The sequence below is a fragment of the Oncorhynchus nerka genome, linkage group LG15 (genome assembly GCF_034236695.1).
Source record: "Oncorhynchus nerka isolate Pitt River linkage group LG15, Oner_Uvic_2.0, whole genome shotgun sequence".
Lineage (NCBI taxonomy): Eukaryota > Metazoa > Chordata > Actinopteri > Salmoniformes > Salmonidae > Oncorhynchus > Oncorhynchus nerka.
The window spans coordinates 52,617,383-52,636,658 of record NC_088410.1 but is presented as its reverse complement, the minus strand read 5'-3'; the positions used below and the strand labels follow the sequence as shown (position 1 = coordinate 52,636,658).

The window sequence follows — 19,276 nt, the reverse complement described above, 5'->3', positions numbered from 1 at the left end:
GCCTTATGGATTAGCCAATGCTCAAAGTGGAGAAGTGCTTCCGAAGGACATCGTCTCCGACCGTGGCCCCCAATTCATGTCACGGGTATGGAAAGCCTTCATGGAGAAGCTGAGGGTCACTGTCAGCCTCACATCTAGGTATCGGCCTCAGTCTAACGGGCAGGTGGAAAGAATGAACCAGGAGCTAACGAGGTTCCTGAGGAGTCACTGCCAGGGCCGACAAGGGGAGTTGGCCTTATTCCTTCCCTGAGAGGAGTATGCCCAGAATTCATTGTGTCACTCCTCCACCGGGCTGACTCTCTTCCAGTGTGTTCTGGGTTATCAGTCAGCCCTTGCTCTGTGGACCCCGAGCCAGACCGAAGCTCCTGCGGTGGACGAGGGGTCAGGTGCGCAGAAGAGATTTGGAACAATGCCGCCGTGAGGCTCCAGTAGGCCGTCCACTGTCAGAAGGAGCAGGCAGATCGCCACCGCAGTCAGGCTCCATCCTGGTGTGTTCCATCCTGGTGATCGCGTCTGGCTCTCCACCAGGAACCTCCCACTCTGCCTGTCCTGTAAGAAGCTGAGCCCCTGGTTTTTGGGGTCGTTAAAACATTTATTTTAGGTGAAATATATTCTGTTGAAGGGAGGGCCATTCATTTGATTTATTTTTTGCATCTTTTCGGTTTTGTACACCAGCTTCAAAAAGCTGAAAATACAGTACAATATTTTTGGTTATTGAAAATATATTTCACAGCGGTTTAGATGCTGCAATGATTCTCTACACTATACATTTGTCACAATCAGAAATTAGGAAAACAATTCGAATTTTTCATCCAGGAAATGGCGGCGCGATTTCTGCATATTCCTATTGCACCTTTAATCAGTTCCTCGGCTACCTTAGATCTCTCTTTCCTAGCTCCACCTTTAACTGAACCAGAGAGGAATATAAAGTTTGTCCACTCCAAACCATTGCTGATAATTCACCGCGTGCTTGATTAACTGCTAATTCTTCCTTTCTTTTGTCGTCTTCTGTTGACTTTATATGGCGGTTGGCAACCAACTTCAATGGGCATTACCACCACCACCTGGACTGGAGTGTGAGACAGTGACATTCTAAATCCTACCCCATATTCTCATCTCCTTAAGAAAACAAAATACATCATTGAAATACTACATCCCCTGACGATTTCCCCAGTAGTTATTTAACCCGGGCTCTTCAACCCCATTACTCCGCAAATCTAATAACAATTGCTCCCTTTCCCTCACATATTTCTGGCACTGAAATGGAACGTGTTCCACTATCTCCAGCTCCTGACTATGATCACACCTCCCAGTCGGATGTTTCCCTACCAATTTCAATGTACTATTGAGTCTTGTGTGTCCCAGGCTCAGCCTTGTGGCTTACACTTTCCTCCCTTCCATCTCAGCCTGAGGACCTCCCTGCCCCCACTTTCTCCTGGATCTTATACAGGCGTCTTCCCTTTCTCTACCTGTTCCACAACTCTTGTTATTTGTTTTTTAACCACTGTTCTTATTAACCCCTTGGCTTCTGGCTTTACTGATTTGACAATTCCATCTCAGCATTAGGCTGTTTAAGAGCCTGCTTGGTGATAACATCCACCCTACTCATTCCCCTCTACTTCCACATGAATTTTGATTTATTTGTTAAAAATGGAGCGTGGTCTAGTGATAATTGTTTGTGTTTCTGTTGGGCAGAGGGAGAATGTGCTCGGAGTAAAACGAATGGGGGTAAGAAAGGGGCACCAATGAAAGGAGCACCAAGAAAGGGGCACCAATGAAAGGAGTGATAACTGGGGTAGCAGCAATATAAAAGTTGACCAGCTGAGGGGAAAGATTCCCGGTGTATGTGATGCTCGTCATTTGATGTGACGCAGACAGGGTGGCGAGAGTGGGGAAACAGAAGAGTCATTGTCGGTTCTTTTGAGTTTAGAAGTTGAGTCTTTGCCCGACAAAGTGAAGTTAGGATATATAAGTTATCCTGTACGAGCGTATGTGCCGAATACATTACGATGTTACAGGTGTCAAGCTTATGGGCATGTGGCAGCCGTGTGTAGAAGGGAGGGACCAAGGTGTGAGAAATGTGCAGAAGGGAATGAGACAAATGAATGTGTAGTATTGGGGAAAGTAATGGAATGTGTTAATTGTAGGGGATCAGAAATGCCCCGTGCGAGAGGGGCAGGTTGAGGTTTCCAGGGTTAGAGTAGTGCAGAAGTTGCCATATTCTGAGGCAGTGAAGAAAGTACAGGAAGATGGGTTTAAGGGGGAGGATTGGTGAGAGTAGGAGAAACATACCAGTACATAGTACAGTACATTGTTTTGAAATTAGTGAGTGTAGTGTTAGATGGTAGGGTATTTATTTAGTACATTATTTTTTTCAAGCAATGTATAAGGGAGTTGTACTCCAGTCTAGTAGGTGACGGTAATGCAACAAATTGGATGCCAACCACTGTTATACCTCATAGAAGAAGAGGGTTTAGGGCGGAGGGCTGTCTACGGTCCAAACACTTAAAAGACACATCCTTGTCCACTTATGATCGCCGTCTTGGAGTGTGGTCCAAATTATTAACCAAGCAAGGGAAGTTTGCAACGTAAGCTCCTCAGCCCTCGTTTTCAGTTGGCTTTGTGAGTGTACAATTATGTTCACTCCGGGGTCTGAAACTCCCCATAATTCAACTTGCAACGATTGTACATCCGCTAAGACAAGTCAGCGAAAACTTAAAAACAACATCAATGGAGAAGTTAACATACAGGTGTAAGTCAAAACGAATGCAAATAAGTTAGAAATGTTGCTACTACGTAAAAAGTCAATATATTTTTGTTTGGTTATCTGTTGGAAACATTTCCCTTCTTCAGAGGTTCCAGCTAGGCAGGATAGTGTTAGTTAGCTAATTAATTTGCTAGCTATCATATAGAGGCGTATATTAATAATTATATATTTAATATAAGTAGACATGCGCTCATAATTTTAAGTAGCACATATAAAGCACCCACAAGCCACCAGTGGCTGAAAATACAATCATTGCGGCATGAAGGAGTGACAATTTCCGGCTAAGGATGGTCCATTGCCCTGCAAGTGTATACTCATCAGACGTCATTATACGTCATCAGAAGTGTCCACTTAATTTGTTGGCTGAGGGGATAGGAAGGCGGCTTGAACAGATTTTTTTTTACCGAGCTCCGCACCAAACTTCAGAAAGATTGTGAAGAAAACAAGTTTACAGTCATTACTATTACTGTTTTTATTTGTTCAAAGATATAAGAAGTTTCCTGTGACTGGAATAAGAATTGGATCATTTATTTCCATGCGAAGTCGTGACAAAAAAAAGAAAGGAAACTAGCCGTTCTCTTGCTAATCAACAAAAGGGAAAGTGCTTATAGACAACTGCCATAACTATGCTTGCCCTATGGATAATACCATGCTTTCGAATGCTGTTAAAGATGACGAATTCCCCTCTTTACCGGTTACTCCATGCAAACCTCCACCCTCCAAAACACCCAACATGAACTCTGACATTGTGGCTACCCTCTCCTTACTCATCAACTCCAGGTCTGACGCCATTGAGAAAATGGCAGGCACGAACACCATGGTTATCGAAGGCTTGAAAAATCCTGTGGAGTTTGCATGTGGTGAAATCAAGGATGTGGAAATGAGAGTGGCAAAAGTTGAAAAAAGTGTGGAAAAGGTGGAAAAGAATAACAATGTCTAGCATAGATGTCTCACTGATCTGGAACAATACACAAGAAGATGGAACCTGAGACTCAATGGCTTGCCAGAGGTGGAGAACGAGGATGTGCGAGGGAAGCTATCCGCATCTGCCAAGAAGTTACGCCTGCAGAGAAGAACAAAGTTGGTAATACCATCGACGTTGTGCATCGCCTCGGCAAGAAGCAACAGCAAAACGATTCAAGACCAAGGGGTATCATCATCCTCTTCACTGCCAGATTCTTCAGGGATGCTGTCTGGAAAGCTGCTAGGAAAAACGTCTTCCTTCAGAGCCATGGTATGCGTTTCGCCAAACATCTCAGCCCAGAGGACATAGAAAGAAGGAACAAGTTGTGGCCAACGAAAGCACGAAATGAGGGAAAGGCTGCTTATTGGCGTCCAATTTGTCTTCTTAATAATGACTATAAGATATTAGCCTTACTACTTGCAAAAATAATTAAAGAAGTCCTGGATGCAATCATTGATGAAACACAGTCTGGCTTTATGAGGAACAGACATATTTCTAACAATATCAGACTAGTATTAGACATACTTGACTACTCAGACCTAATAACCAAGGATATCATATTATTTTTTAGATTTTTATAAAGCATTTGACACAGTAGAGCACCAGTTCCTCTTCCACTCCCTTGAGAGACTTGGCTTTGGGGATTTTTTTCTGTAAGGCTATTAAGATTCTCTATACAAATGGTAACAGCTCTATCAAATGTAAATATGGCACCTCACCTAGATTTGCGTTAAAGAGAGGAATTAGGCAAGGTTGTCCTATCTCTCCGTACCTGTTTTTTTTATTAATCACCCAACTCCTTACAAATTCTTTAAATAATACCCCTGTACAAGGTATTTCCATAGCTGGTAAAAGAATTATTATAATACCAGCTGGCTGACGATACTAGACTTTTTCTGAAAGATGCTAACCAAATTCCCATATCAATCAATGTGATACAATCATTTTCCAAAGCATCTGGTCTATATCTTAACATTAATACATGTGAACTCATGACTGTCAAAGATTGTGTGACACATTCATATTATGGTATTCCAGTAAAAGAAGAACTTACATATTTAGGCATAAACATTACAAAGGATCAGAAGTCTAGAGGCTTACTCAATTTTAACCCTCTTATTAAAAAACCCCAGAAGAAGCAAAATCAATGACTACAGAGGGACTTATCTGTAAGAGTCCTAATAACCAAGGCTGAAGGTATCTCTAGACTAACATATGGCGCTCTATCTTTATATCTTGACAGTAAAATTATCAAGGAGATAGACCAGATGCTTTTGAACTTTCCGTGGCAGAAACCGTACCCATTACATTAGGAAAACTGTTGTAATGAACACTTATAAGAATGGTGGGCTGAATTTTCTGGACTTTACTACCTTAAATAATACTTTTAAGATCAATTGGATAAAGCAATTCCTAAGAAGACCCACTTCTATATGGAATTTTATTCCTCATTATGTCTTCTCTACTTTTGGTGGCCTTAACTTCATGTTCGTTTGCAATTATAGTATTGACAAAGTTCCAGTGAAACTTTCTGCTTTTCATCGGCAGGGTTTCTTGTCATGGTCCTTAATTTTTAGCATAATTTTTCTCCACACAGATATTATATATGGAATAATCAGGATACACTGTATATTGTATAAAAATACTTCTTTGTTTTTAGAATATTGGTTCCGAAATATATCCTATTGGTGAGCCAACTGGTAAATGCAGAGGGTCTTTTACTCAGTTATAAGGAATTCTTATCACTTTACAAGGTCCCTGTAACAAGTCCCTGTAACAAGGTCCCTCTAAAGATTTTACAATTGTTTTAGATGCCATTCCCTCAGGTGTTGCTTTATTATTCAGGAATGTGTCAAAACCTGACCCTCAGAGCCTACCTTCTGTTGACCCTGTTGACTCGTCAGTAGGAAAGATTTGTTTATCTTTTCATCCATTCAACAACATAGTGATACGAACATTGTTTCAGCAGGATGTTGTATCCCTATACCTTATGTCATGCCTTATTGGAATGGATTTATTGATAATATCTGTTGGAAAAAAGTCTGGATGTTGCTACACACATACCTACTTGTTAACAAAATTAAGGAAGTTCCTGCAAGAGGAAGGCATTGATGCTATGGACTGGCCCGCCCGTTCCCCAGACCTGAATCCAATTGAGCACATCTGGGACATCATGTCTCGCTCCATCCACCAGTTGCACCACAGAGTGTCCAGGAGTTGGCGGATGCTTTAGTCCAGGTCTGGGAGGGGATCCCTCAGGAAACCATTCACCACCTCATCAGGAGCATGCCCAGGCGTTGTAGGGAGGTCATACAGTTTCCTTTAAAATGATTCATAAATATTATCCTGCCAACCACGGATATGAAGTTTAAGGAAAACATCAACTCAAATTGCTCCTTTTGTAATGACCACACAGAAACAATGTTGCATCTTTTTTGGCATTGTATTCATGTAAGAAAACTGTGGCAAGACATCAGTAGATTTATAATTGAACACATTAATGAAGATCTTACACTATTGTGGAGAGATGTACTGCTTGGATTCTTTACCTCCGATAGAAATAAGCTGAAACATTTTTATGTAATTAATTTCATTCTTCTTTTGGCCAAATTTCATATTTATAAATGTAAATTTACAAACAAAACACAGTTTCTTACCTTACAAACATAAATTGACCTGTATTTTAAGACAATTAAATAATCTACTAACAAAAAAAAGCTGTAATAAGTGTATGTATGTCCCTTAATAAGGTCCTTGTAATGTGATATTATACCCCCTAGCCCAATTATCCTTTGTACATTAATTATATATACAAGTGTGTTCCCACATGTACTTCCTGTATTGATTTGTTGTTGATAAAAAAATATTTAAAAAATAAAAGGTCTGAGGGGATAGGGTGTGTCTTTTTTGTGTTTGGACTGCACACTTTGATTTTGAAACGCAATCCCTGTTTACGTTCCTTTTGTTTGCCCTTTGGTGCCTTTACTCATTGGTCGGAAAGGATCCGTTTTCGCGCCAATTGCGCCACAGTGCATTGTGGGAATTCAATGACCGGTGGTGTGTTTGTGGTGTCTCTGGACTGCTTTGTTGACATAGATAGCTATATTTTTTAATTTCTCTGCCACTGTAACTTAGATTTACAAATGCGGGGAGACGAGTCAGATTCCGACTCCGGGCGGACGGACGAGAGCTCCGTCCGAAAGAGCTTGGAAATGCTTTGTCAGGAGCTGAATATGGACGAACAGACGGCATCTGAAGCCATGCAAAACTTCAAGTCGATTTGGAATACATACACACTGGAGGTAAACTAGCCAGCTAACTAACAGTAGCTAGCTATATTATTAAACTAGGTAGTTAATGGTTTTAGACAGTCGTAGTCTCTTAGCGGTACTTTGTTTAGGACGTTGGGAGCAGATATTGTGGGATCAACAATGCGGCCGGACATGGACAGTCTTAACTCTTCTGTCGCGTGTGTTCAGCGTAACGTAAATGTTAAGCTATTATCTCCTCTTCATATTTGGTAACGTTAGTTGTGTTGGCAATGTTACTAACGTTGTTTGTTTTGAAAGTTAGTTGTTTAGCGCATATAGCAATTAGCTAGCTAACGTTAGCTGAACATAGTAAATAACACTTTTCCATCAACCAGCCCACTTGCCAAGACAGGGAACTTGCGACATCGGTCACAATGCTAGACTTTAACTAAGTCAACTAATTTGGGAACACACCAGTCGCGATCAGTTCCGTTAAAGATTATGGAGGACGATTTTTTTTAATGAACTCATTGTAACTCAAGGTGACCAGTTTTCTGAAATTAAAACCGGGGACATTTCCAGTTCGGCGGTCAATATATCATTAAAATATCCAATGTTATTATCTATGAAATAAAAAAATGCGGACAATTCCGGTTTCATGTATTTAGTCTAACGGGCACGCTGGGATAGTGAAAACAACTATACTACAGAAACACTACAGAGAAGACAGAAAAAGTTTGTCTAGTGTTTCTGTAATATACACTGCTCAAAAAAATAAAGGGAACACTTAAACAACACAATGTAACTCCAAGTCAATCACACTTCTGTGAAATCAAACTGTCCACTTAGGAAGCAACACTGATTGACAATACATTTCACACGCTGTTGTGCAAATGAAATAGACAACAGGTTGAAATTATAGGCATTTAGCAAGACCCCCCCCCCAATAAACGAGTGGTTCTGCAGGTGGGGGCCACAGACCACTTCTCAGTTCCTATGCTTCCTGGCTGATGTTTTGGTCACTTTGAATGCTTGCGGTGCTTTCACTCTAGTGTGGTATTATGAGACGGAGTCTACAACCCACACAAGTGGCTCAGGTAGTGCAGCTCATCCAGGATGGCACATCAATGCGAGAGGTTTGCTGTGTCTGTCAGCGTAGTGTCCAGAGCATGGATGCGCTATCAGGAGACGTGGAGAATATTCTGCTGCCTGCAACATCCTCCAGCATGACTGGTTTGGCGGTGGGTCAGTCATGTTGTGGGGTGGCATTTCTTTGGGGGGCCGCACAGCCAGAGGTAGCCTGACTGCCATTAGTTACCGAGATGAGTTCCTCAGACCCCTTGTGAGACCATATGCTGGTGTGGTTGGCCCTGGGTTCCTCCTAATGCAAGACAATGCTAGACCTCATGTGGCTGGAGTGTGTCAGCAGTTCCTGCAAGAGGAAGGCATTGATGCTATGGACTGGCCCGCCCGTTCCCCAGACCTGAATCCAATTGAGCACATCTGGGACATCATGTCTCGCTCCATCCACCAGTTGCACCACAGACTGTCCAGGAGTTGGCGGATGCTTTAGTCCAGGCCTGGGAGGAGATCCCCCAGGAGACCATTCGCCACCTCATCAGGAGCATGCCCAGGCGTTGTAGGGAGGTCATACAGAAACGTGGAGGCCACACACACTACTGAGCCTCATTTTGACTTTTTTTAAGGACATTACATCAAAGTTGGATCGGCCTGTAGTGTGATTTTCCACTTTAATTTTGAGTGTGACTCCAAATCTAGACCTCCATGGGTTGATACATTTGATTTCCATTGATAATTTGTGTGATTTTGTTGTCAGCACATTCAACTACGTAAAGAAAAAAGTATTTAATAAGAATATTTCATTAATTCAGATCTAGGATGTGTTATTTTAGTGTTCCCTTTTTTTTGAGCTGTGTGTGTATGTGTATATATATATATCTATATATATATATATATTCGTTTTTTTTAATAGAGCCAAGCATAGGCGAAATACCAGGCTTATCTGCTTTCCAACAGAATACTTGTGTCAATTAGATTATGTATTTCATTTTTGATAAATGTATACATTTCTAACCATGTTTTCACTGTCATGGAGTATTGTTTGTGGATGTTTAAATTTTTTTTTTTTTAAATCAATTAATGTTTAGTTCAGGCTGTAACACAACATGTGGAATAAGTCAAGAGGTATAAATACTTTCTGAAGGCACTGCACACCATGGTGCTACCCTAGAGGGTGCTGTTCAGACTACTGTAGACCATTGCAAAAACAGTCCGTTTTGAATTATTTGGTGACGTGAATATTTTTAGGCTACTTTTCAATTCGCAAGTCAGTTAAAAAGTCTGCCAAGCCTTCCCGCTCGAACGTACAAAATGCATATTCTAGCGACCTATTGAAAGGACCGGCGTCTGTCAGTCACGAAGTGAGTGTTGAGTCGAAATCCTCTTCTACTATTTTCTGGCACATTAATTTATTTCCTATTGCGTTTTTCATATACAGCTAAGTGCTGGAGCATATGCTTACTTACTGTACATTGATTGACGAACAGCAAGCTTAACTAGTTTATATGCTGGTGTTGAACTGACTGAATAAAATCAACCTCACATTCTTTCCCTTCGTAAATCTCACAACGTAGTTATGTCCATGGTATCGCATCAGGACAAGTAAGCTAAAGATCTCATTTGTATTTCCGATAGGATGTTCATCAGGACTTGCCAGACATTGACATTAAGTTGAGTGACTTGTCAGTAGCCTACCGAATCGTATCGGTAAGTTAATTTGGCTCCCTAATTTGCATACGGGTATTCCTTTTGGCGATTATCTGCAAATTATGAAAACATTTGATTACCAATGTGTATCTTCCTCACTGCAGGAACAATAGGTAGTCTACTGATTTTAATCAGTGTTGACAGTGGAGTAGTCAACTGCTGCTTTCTGTGTAGCAAAGCCCATAATTATCACCTGCTTCATTCTTCGAATAATGCCTCTTCTAAGGAAGCTTGAAGCCTGTGGAAGTCAGCAGACTCTTAGAAGATTCTTTAAGAAGTTGTTGAACTAGTGTTTTCATTTTATATTTTGACATACTGCAATTCACAGAATTGCAAACACTTGTTGAAATGATTTTAATTTAACTGAGATCGTTCTCTTCCTTCAACCCAGAACTTAATTGAGCATCTGTTCTATTTCCATTAGAAAAAGTGCCCATTACACAATTTGTTTGATTTTTAAATTGAACCTTTAAAAAGCAAGCATTTGGGATATTTACAAAATGTGTTTTATTAAAAGACATAATTTGAAAAACATTCTGGCAATTCATATCTTGCCGTGAAATACAAAAATATTTCAAGACCGCTTAAATGTTAAATAAACAAATTACACAAATGTCACGATCTTCTAGATAATAGACCTGACCATATAAGCCGAGACAATATCTCAAAAAACAAACAATACTCTGAGGTGATACATTTTCAGTAACTTAAATTGTAATAATGCCATATCACATTGTTCTAATCTGGGAGCAGGGGTGCCGTATGGGGGGGGCGGGGAGTTAGAATGATTCTAAGGGCCTGTGACTGACGTGCCCTAGACATTTTTAGAACATTAGGCAACATTTTTTCAATATTAAATTATTAACAAATCATTAATAAATTTTATTTACAGTATACTAATAAAACTTACGATTTCTTTCAGCTTGTTTTTCGCAAAAAGTGAACATCCAGGGAACATCCAGCCTCTATAGCCCCCCTCTCTATTTACATGAAATGGTTCTGTCCTGCCCCCAAACCAGGTGCGAACGCTACTTGCTAGCAGTAAATTGTGAGTGAGGTGTGCCGGTGGAACATCATGTCTCAGCTTCCTAAAGAAAAGTCTGGCTTCCAAAAAACAGACAGAAGAGAGAAAAGAAAGGGCGACAGTATGTCACCCAATTTTTCACAAAGAAAGGTGGGTTGTAGTCCGTGAGTGGTGGAAATTGACCTGTTAGCTTAGTCTATAGTGAAATGGGATAATTTGCTCCCCTAACACTAGTTACTTAATATCTTCACAAAAAAATTCTGTGCACGTTTCGCTCCTCTTTTAGCCGACATTTAATCAATGCAAGCAAAATTTTAGCAAGATATTCATACTAAATCAGTTGCCCCTGCCTGGTGCCATTGTGTTGAATGACATGTCAGTTAGTGTAATTGCATGTACTGCATTGTATTGAGGACAGGAATGTGATTCTCTAGTCAGGAAAAATCTCACTTGAGACCGAGGTAGCCAATATCAGAGCCTTAAAGGAAGATATGCAGGCTCTTAGACGGATGGGAGTCTCTCCTGTCTGAGGCAACACTGATTTCTACGCAAATGGATGTTGCACCTCAATTTAGCAAGGAACACAGCCGCCAGAGGAAAGGGAAGAGATTCCATGATGAGACCTCTCAGGAGGAGACAGTGCAGCAACGGTGTTTTGGAACAGTTTTTAAAAAACTGTAATGGACAACATAAGTGACTTGGACACTAGATTCCGCACCACTGCAAAAAATTGTGGAATAATTTTCTGCTGTTCTGAAAGTTGGGCAGGTTAGTGAGGATAAAGGCCCTTCTGTGTGCCATCCACTGATCATTAAGTATTCCAGAGATCTTACACCTGAGTTTCAAAATGAAGTAAGACACCTACACACTGTATATGCTGTCACTTTCCCCACTAACTTGTCCCCTCTTTGTCTCCTGTGACTGTTGCTGGTGGCGAGAGAGCTTTCAGTAAGCTAAAACTGATAAACTATTTGAGGTCTGCTATGTCCCAGGACAGGCTTTGCAGTCTTGCCATGCTGTTTATTGAAAATCAGTCTGCTAGAAAGCTGGACTTCAAGGACTTGATCAGTGACTTTGCTAGCAAGAAGGCTTGGCGCTCCTGGTGAATAAGGCTGAGCAAGGGCCAGTGATAACTGTTAAATGGCATGGCTATGGATATTGGATAACTACACACATGATGTCCACAACCTGAGAACAAGATATATCTCAAAGTAATGGCTGGATTGCCATAAAATTTCTTGCACACAATCAAGACCCCCCTAGTGGAAGAAACCTATTGATTTGGTCACGACTTGACCTTTCCTCTAGCGCCACCATCAGGCCTTTTCATTTAATTTTCTATTTTCTAGTTGGTATGTATACTTAGTTCAACAATCTGCTGCTCATTTAATTTATATCATTCTACAGATAATTTTAATTGGAGAGGTTCATGTATATTTATTTTAAGTTATTCATTAAGAGAATTTTCCACTCAAGAATTCTACCATTTAAAATGACATTTAGACAGTAAAAGATGGCCATCAGCACATTTCTTATAGAGGGTAGCAGTCTTGCATCAAATAGTGAATTCCACTGTATGCAGAATGTTGCATGCATATCTGCACAGTGTTATATTTTCACAGCTCATGGCCAGTAAATATTGGACTACAATATAGTTGCAAGCCTGCAAAGGTAGTTATTTAAAGCTTTGAGTGGGTCGATTGGGTTCCGGGGATGTGTGGTTACAGCAATTGCGCAGGGTTGGTGGGGCCCAATGTGTGGTATCTTTTCATGGCGCCCAAAATCCCTGGCGGCGCCCATCTGGGAGATTTGAGTTTATTTCAGATGGAATCAAGGCATTAGAATGTATCAGATGCTGCCACAACATCTACTTTGTGCATGGTACAAGTCATTTTTCCAACAATTGTTTACAGATGATTTCACTTATATTCATTCTATCAGAATTCCAGTGGGCCAGAAATGTACATAGCTTTAGAAGCTTCTGACAGGCTAATTGAGATCATTTGAGTCAATTGGAGGTGTACCTTTGGATGAATTTCAAGGCCTACCTTCAAATTCAGTGCCTCTATGCGTGACAGTGCCTCTATGCGTTTCACGCACACCCTGTTTCGTGACTGCATGGAAGTAGCGGTCCTTGCATCGAGCATGGTGGCGACACAGTAGAGGCTCAGAAAGAGCCACCAAATCGCCTGTTCACAGCATCTGCTGGAGTACATTTCCAAGTTAACCCCGACGGTCAGTGTTGGCATTTTTGTTCAGCAGGCGTTTCAATGCCTTGACAGAGGGTCTCCTGCAGATATAACTATAAACTAAGTTTATAACTAAGTTTATAATTACGTGATTAAATGAATCCATTAACTCCGTAACCTGGGGCACCACAGGAAAAGTTTGTTTAATGAGTTGACGATTCTTGATTAACTCGAATATCGTTTTCAAAGCAGTCACTCAATTAATTTCATCAGCCGCATTATGAAAGTTGCATAATTTGTAAATCTGCACAAACCCGGGTCTCATTAAATCGTTCTGTACCACACAAATTGAGTATTTATTTACTAACAAGCTAAATGATAACTTAAGATACACAAACACACAGTCTAGGCTATTGATTAGAACTTAGTACAATGGCAACAGGTCCCTAGAAGACCAGCACAATATGACACGTGTTGCACAAGATGGAGATTTAAAGAGCGAGTGCACGAGAGAAAAGCACACTTGGGATACATTTGTAAACCATGCTTAGTTTAACCCTAACACCTTACCCCGAACTGCTGCTCTTATGGGTCAGAATTATAATGGATGTATTTATGTGTTGAAGGTCTCGATTGGGTATCTCTTCGTGGAATGAGTTCCGCTTAGTGGGATAGGTTTGGCTGACGCCCTTTTCTTTCGTTACTGGGTGTAAGTCTCAGACATCGTGTGGAGAATCGATGTACTTTCTCTTGGTTGTCGGTTTCCTTGCACCTGTTCTGTGAGTGTAGTCTTCTTAGGAGGCTAATCAGCCATGTCGGCGCTCCCAGCTTGGGTAGGAGGGCAGTGTAGACTACCAATGATTTGAAGAGAATAAACGGTTGGTCCTTCTTGAATTCACCTTCTTAGATACAGTGCTTCTTATACAGAATAGCTACTCCACCATAAACTTGAATGTTCAGAGATTTTCTTTTGTCTTCAACCTCGTGTTGTATTTCGGGGTCACGACAAGTTGTAAACCTCGGCTGCAGCGCGTGGTCAACTTAGTCTGCGTGTAAATTATTAACTCGCATGTTTTATGCCCTCGGGTCACAAGGGGCGTTTCCGTCTTTGACATGGTCTCTGGGTTCCCTGGGGCGTATCTCGTTTCAAGGTATTAGGATTTAGTAGGATCTCATTTAGACAACTAAAATCAGTCTTATCGTCACCAAAACATTCTCTTTCATCTGGATATTCTCTACACAACAAAGTATGTAAACAGCACATATACATTTAAAACTCAAGTTACAATGTTTTCGTCATAACATCTTTATTTAACTATTAATAACATAACAAAATCAACATTCATTTTCATATTCCATCTACCATTGTTACCACCATTTTGTCTGATGAAATATAATGTCCCAAAGTCCATTTATTTGACCTGTATTTCCGGGCTGTAAACTCTTCCTAAGGCACACACATTCCAGTCCCTCACATTAGAGACTAGGGTTGGGCTGCTGCCTTATACTTTACGATGGGCGTGAGGTCATCCCTCTATAGCTGTGATCCATTGTAACCTGATACCAACAGGCCAGTCATGACACAGTTGATGAGCTTATTTCGCAAGTCAGTTGTTTGAATGGAGCTAGGAGTGTGTTCATGTTTCAAACTTGTTCTCAAATGCCATTGAAATGGCATCAGCGGTATGAGAACCAGCACATTCTTGAGCATGCAATATGGCTTTCCTCCGTACTAAATCCACGTCGACCCACTGTGCTGTCAGACTCAGCATGCTCATGAGGCTGACATTGCTGATCCAAATGTCAGTCGTGAAGCTAATAGCAGATCAAAATCAAATTTATTTATATAGCCCTTCGTACATCAGCTGATATCTCAAAGTGCTGTACAGAAACCCAGCCTAAAACCCCAAACAGCAATTAATGCAGGTGTAGAAGCATGGTGGCTAGGAAAAACTCCCTAGAAAGGCCAAAACCTAGGAAGAAACCTAGATGAACCAGGCTTATGAGGGGTGGCCATAGCAGGTAACTCATTGATGTGCGTTTTCAACAATACTGTGTAACTCCGGTAGGGCAACGTCGGAAAAATAGTACCTACCTGGTAGTGTGTACCGGGGCTCGAGGTGCTCAACCAGTCGGCGAAAGCCAACATCATCCACGACAAAGAAGGGTTGATGAATCCCATTATCTTGGCGTTAATGGATTTGGCCTTTTTGAGTTGTCTCGCTGAAATGTTCTTAGTCTTTCAAATGACTGCTCGACTTGTTAACTGCTTAATCCACACAGCAGACATAGTGGGTTAGGTTAGGAATGCTGTGGCGTCATTACATTGTCTACCTACGTTATATAGGTATGCACGTCAGCTTTGATATTCGTTTTGCACATCGGGGGGGGGGGGGGTTCTACTAAGCTAAAAATATAAAATAAGATGGTCATACCAAGGATCATTTTTCTATTTGATTTTGGACCCCTTAGGGTATCAAATAATTATATAGCAGAAGTATTTGAAACATTCGATTTGGCATCAATGCTATTAGGGAAAGGGGGATACCTAGTCAGTTGTACAACTGAATGCATTCAACTAAAATGTGTTTACCACATATAACTCAAACTCTCTGAATCAGAGAGGTGTGGTGGGCTGCCTTAACTTCTTACGGCTGAAATCCCATTAACGGGATCGATATGACAACATCCAATGACAGTGCAGGGCGCCAAATTCAAACAACAGAAATCTCATAATTGAAATTCCTCAAACATACTCTTTAAAATGGTGTATAATACTTGTAACTTGTTAGGTCAGCACCTAGTCACAGAAAAACACAGCCATTTTTCCAGCCAAAGAGAGGAGTCACAAAAAGCAGAAATAGAGATAAAATTAATCCCTAACCTTTGATGATCTTCATCAGATGACACTCATAGGCTTTCATGTTACACAATACATGTATGTTTTGTTCGATAAAGTTCATATTTATATCCAAAAATCTGTTTACATTGGTACGTTATGTTCAGTAATATTTTGCTTCCAAAACATCCGGTGATTTTTGCAGAGAGCCACATACATTTACAGAAATACTCATAATAAACATTGATAAAAGATACAACTGTTATGCATGGAATTATAGCTATACTTCTCCTTAATGCAATCTCTGTGTCAGATTTCAAAAAAGCTTTACGGCGAAAGCGCACCATGCAATAATCTGAGTACAGCGCTCAGACAAAAACAAGCCATACAGATACCCGCCATGTTGTGGAGTCAATAGAAGTCAGAAATAGCATTGTAAATATTCACTTACCTTTGATGATCATCAGAATGCAGTCCCAAGAATCCCAGTTCCACAATAAATGTTTGATTTGTTTGATAAAGTCCCCCATTTATGTCCAAATACCTCCTTTTTGTTGGTGCGTTTATTTCACAAATTCATGAGGCGTGAGCACTTGGTCCAGACGAAAAGTCAAAAAGTTCCGTTACAGTTCGTAGAAACATGTCACACGATGTATAGAATCAATCTTTAGGATGTTTTTAGCATAAATCTTCAATAATGTTCCAACCGGACAATTCCTTTGTCTTTAGAAATGCAATGGAACGCAGGTCGCTCTCACAGCCACCCGTGTGACCAGCTCATGGCCTTCTGCCAGACACCTGGTTGAAACAGCTCACATTCGCTCCCCCTTCACAGTAGAAGCCTGACACAAGGTTCTAAAGACTCTTGACATCTAGTGGAAGCCTTAGGAAGTGCAATCGGACCAAATTTACATCATCTTGGATAGGAAAAGAGTTAAAACTACAACCTCAGATTTCCCACTTCCTGGTTGGATTTTTTCTCAGATTTTTGCCTGCCATATGAGTTTAGTTATACTCACAGACGACATTCAATCAGTTTTAGAAACTTCAGAGTGTTTTCTACCCAAATTAATATGCATATCTTAGCTTCTGGGCCTGAGTAGCAGGCAGTTTACTCTGGGCACCTTATTCACCCAAGCTACTCAATACCTCCCCTCTCATGGCTGGGGGGCAGTATTGAGTAGCTTGGATGAATAAGTTGCCCAAACTAAACAACCTGCTCCTCAGTCTCAGTTGTTAACCTCTTCAGTCGACCCTCTACTTTTTTGAACATTTTGTTAAAAATCGCGCAACATTTCAGCGCCCTGCTACTCATGCCAGGAATATAGTACGTTCATATGGTTAGAATGTGTGGATAGGAAACCCTCGGACGTTTTTAAAACTGGTTAACCTCTTACCTCCACCTGGGACGCTTGCGTCCCAACTAGAGCTCTGGAAATGCAAATGCGCTACGCTAAATGCTAATAGTATTAGTTAAAACTCAAAAGTTCATTAAAATACACATGCAGGGTATCAAATTAAAGCTACACTCGTTGTGAATCCAGGCAACAAGTCAGATTTTTAAAATGCTTTTCGGCGACAGCATTAGAAGCTATTATCTGATAGCATGCACCAATACACTACAACAGAAAAGCACAGCAGGGGACGTAAACAAAATAATTAGCATTTCGGCGTTACACAAACCGCACAATAAAATAGAAAACAGTCATTACCTTTCACCATCTTCTTTGTTGGCACTCCTAGATGTCCCATAAACACTATTGGGTCTTTATTTCGATTAAATCGGGCCATATAAAGCCAAGATATCGTTATATGTAGACTGTGTGATAAACGAAAAAAACAGCGATTTCACAACGTATCGTCATTTTTTAAAATTCAAAAAGTAGACGATAAACTTTCACAAAACACTTCCGAAATACGTTTGTAATGCTACTTTAGGTATTAGTAAACGTTAATAAGCGATAAAAATCATCCGTAGGCGATGTAAATATCATTAGCTGTCGTCTTGGAAAAAAATTCAGGAGAGAGCTCTTCCGGAATGATCTGGGCGGAGACCGGAGGTAAGCGGTGCCCCTCTTTCGGTTCAACCAAGAATCAAAGATGATTAAATTCACAAGACTCTAGACAACATGGGGATGCTGTGGGAGTTGAATGCTCGGTCTTATCTAATTCGGCTCACTGTTAACAATTGCTGGAAGTGGCGCAAGGATATTTATTTCCATTTTCTGTGATCAGGTTTTCCTGCGCTTTCCGATGTAACGCACGTTATGTAATAGCCACAGTCGTGATTTAACTAGTTGCTCCTACCCTCTACTTTTTTGAACATTTTGTTAAAAATCGCGCAACATTTCAGCGCCCTGCTACTCATGCCAGGAATATAGTACGTTCATATGGTTAGAATGTGTGTATAGGAAACCCTCGGACGTTTTTAAAACTGGTTAAAACACGACTGTGGCTATTACATAACGTGCGTTACATCGGAAAGCGCAGGAAAACCTGATCACAGAAAATGGAAATAAATATCCTTGCGCCACTTCCAGCAATTGTTAACAGTGAGCCGAATTAGATAAGACCGAGCATTCAACTCCCACAGCATCCCCATGTTGTCTAGAGTCTTGTGAATTTAATCATCTTTGATTCTTGGTTGAACCGAAAGAGGGGCACCGCTTACCTCCGGTCTCCGCCCAGATCATTCCGGAAGAGCTCTCTCCTGAATTTTTTTCCAAGACGACAGCTAATGATATTTACATCGCCTACGGATGATTTTTATCGCTTATTAACGTTTACTAATACCTAAAGTAGCATTACAAACGTATTTCGAAGTGTTTTGTGAAAGTTTATCGTCTACTTTTTGAATTTTAAAAAATGACGATACGTTGTGAAATCGCTGTTTTTTTCGTTTATCACACAGTCTACATATAACGATATCTTGGCTTTATATGGCCCGATTTAATCGAAATAAAGACCCAATAGTGTTTATGGGACATCTAGGAGTGCCAACAAAGAAGATGGTGAAAGGTAATGACTGTTTTCTATTTTATTGTGCGGTTTGTGTAACGCCGAAATGCTAATTATTTTGTTTATGTCCCCTGCTGTGCTTTTCTGTTGTAGTGTATTGGTGCATGCTATCAGATAATAGCTTCTAATGCTGTCGCCGAAAAGCATTTTAAAAATCTGACTTGTTGCCTGGATTCACAACGAGTGTAGCTTTAATTTGATACCCTGCATGTGTATTTTAATGAACTTTTGAGTTTTAACTAATACTATTAGCATTTAGCGTAGCGCATTTGCATTTCCAGAGCTCAAGTTGGGACGCAAGCGTCCCAGGTAGAGGCAAGAGGTTAATATATGCATATTATTATTAGTATTGGATAGAACATACTCAAGTTTCCAAAACTGTCAAAATATTGTCTGTGAGTATAACAGAACTGATATTGCAGGTGAAACCCTGAGGA

General features: G+C 40.6%; 1 protein-coding gene across 2 annotated transcripts in view; it reads left to right on the top strand.

Moving 5' to 3' along the window:
• Positions 1-6,746: 6,746 nt before the first annotated feature.
• rbl1 (retinoblastoma-like 1 (p107)) overlaps positions 6,747-19,276 on the top strand; it is a 58,520-nt gene continuing 45,990 nt past the window's right edge. The window contains exon 1 of one of the 2 annotated variants that reach the window (XM_065001676.1): positions 6,747-7,033. In XM_065001676.1, coding sequence (XP_064857748.1) covers positions 6,875-7,033 — 159 coding nt within the window. In that variant the 5' untranslated portion in view covers positions 6,747-6,874. The remainder of the gene's footprint in view (positions 7,034-19,276) is intronic. The other variant, XM_065001675.1, reaches the window with a different exon arrangement.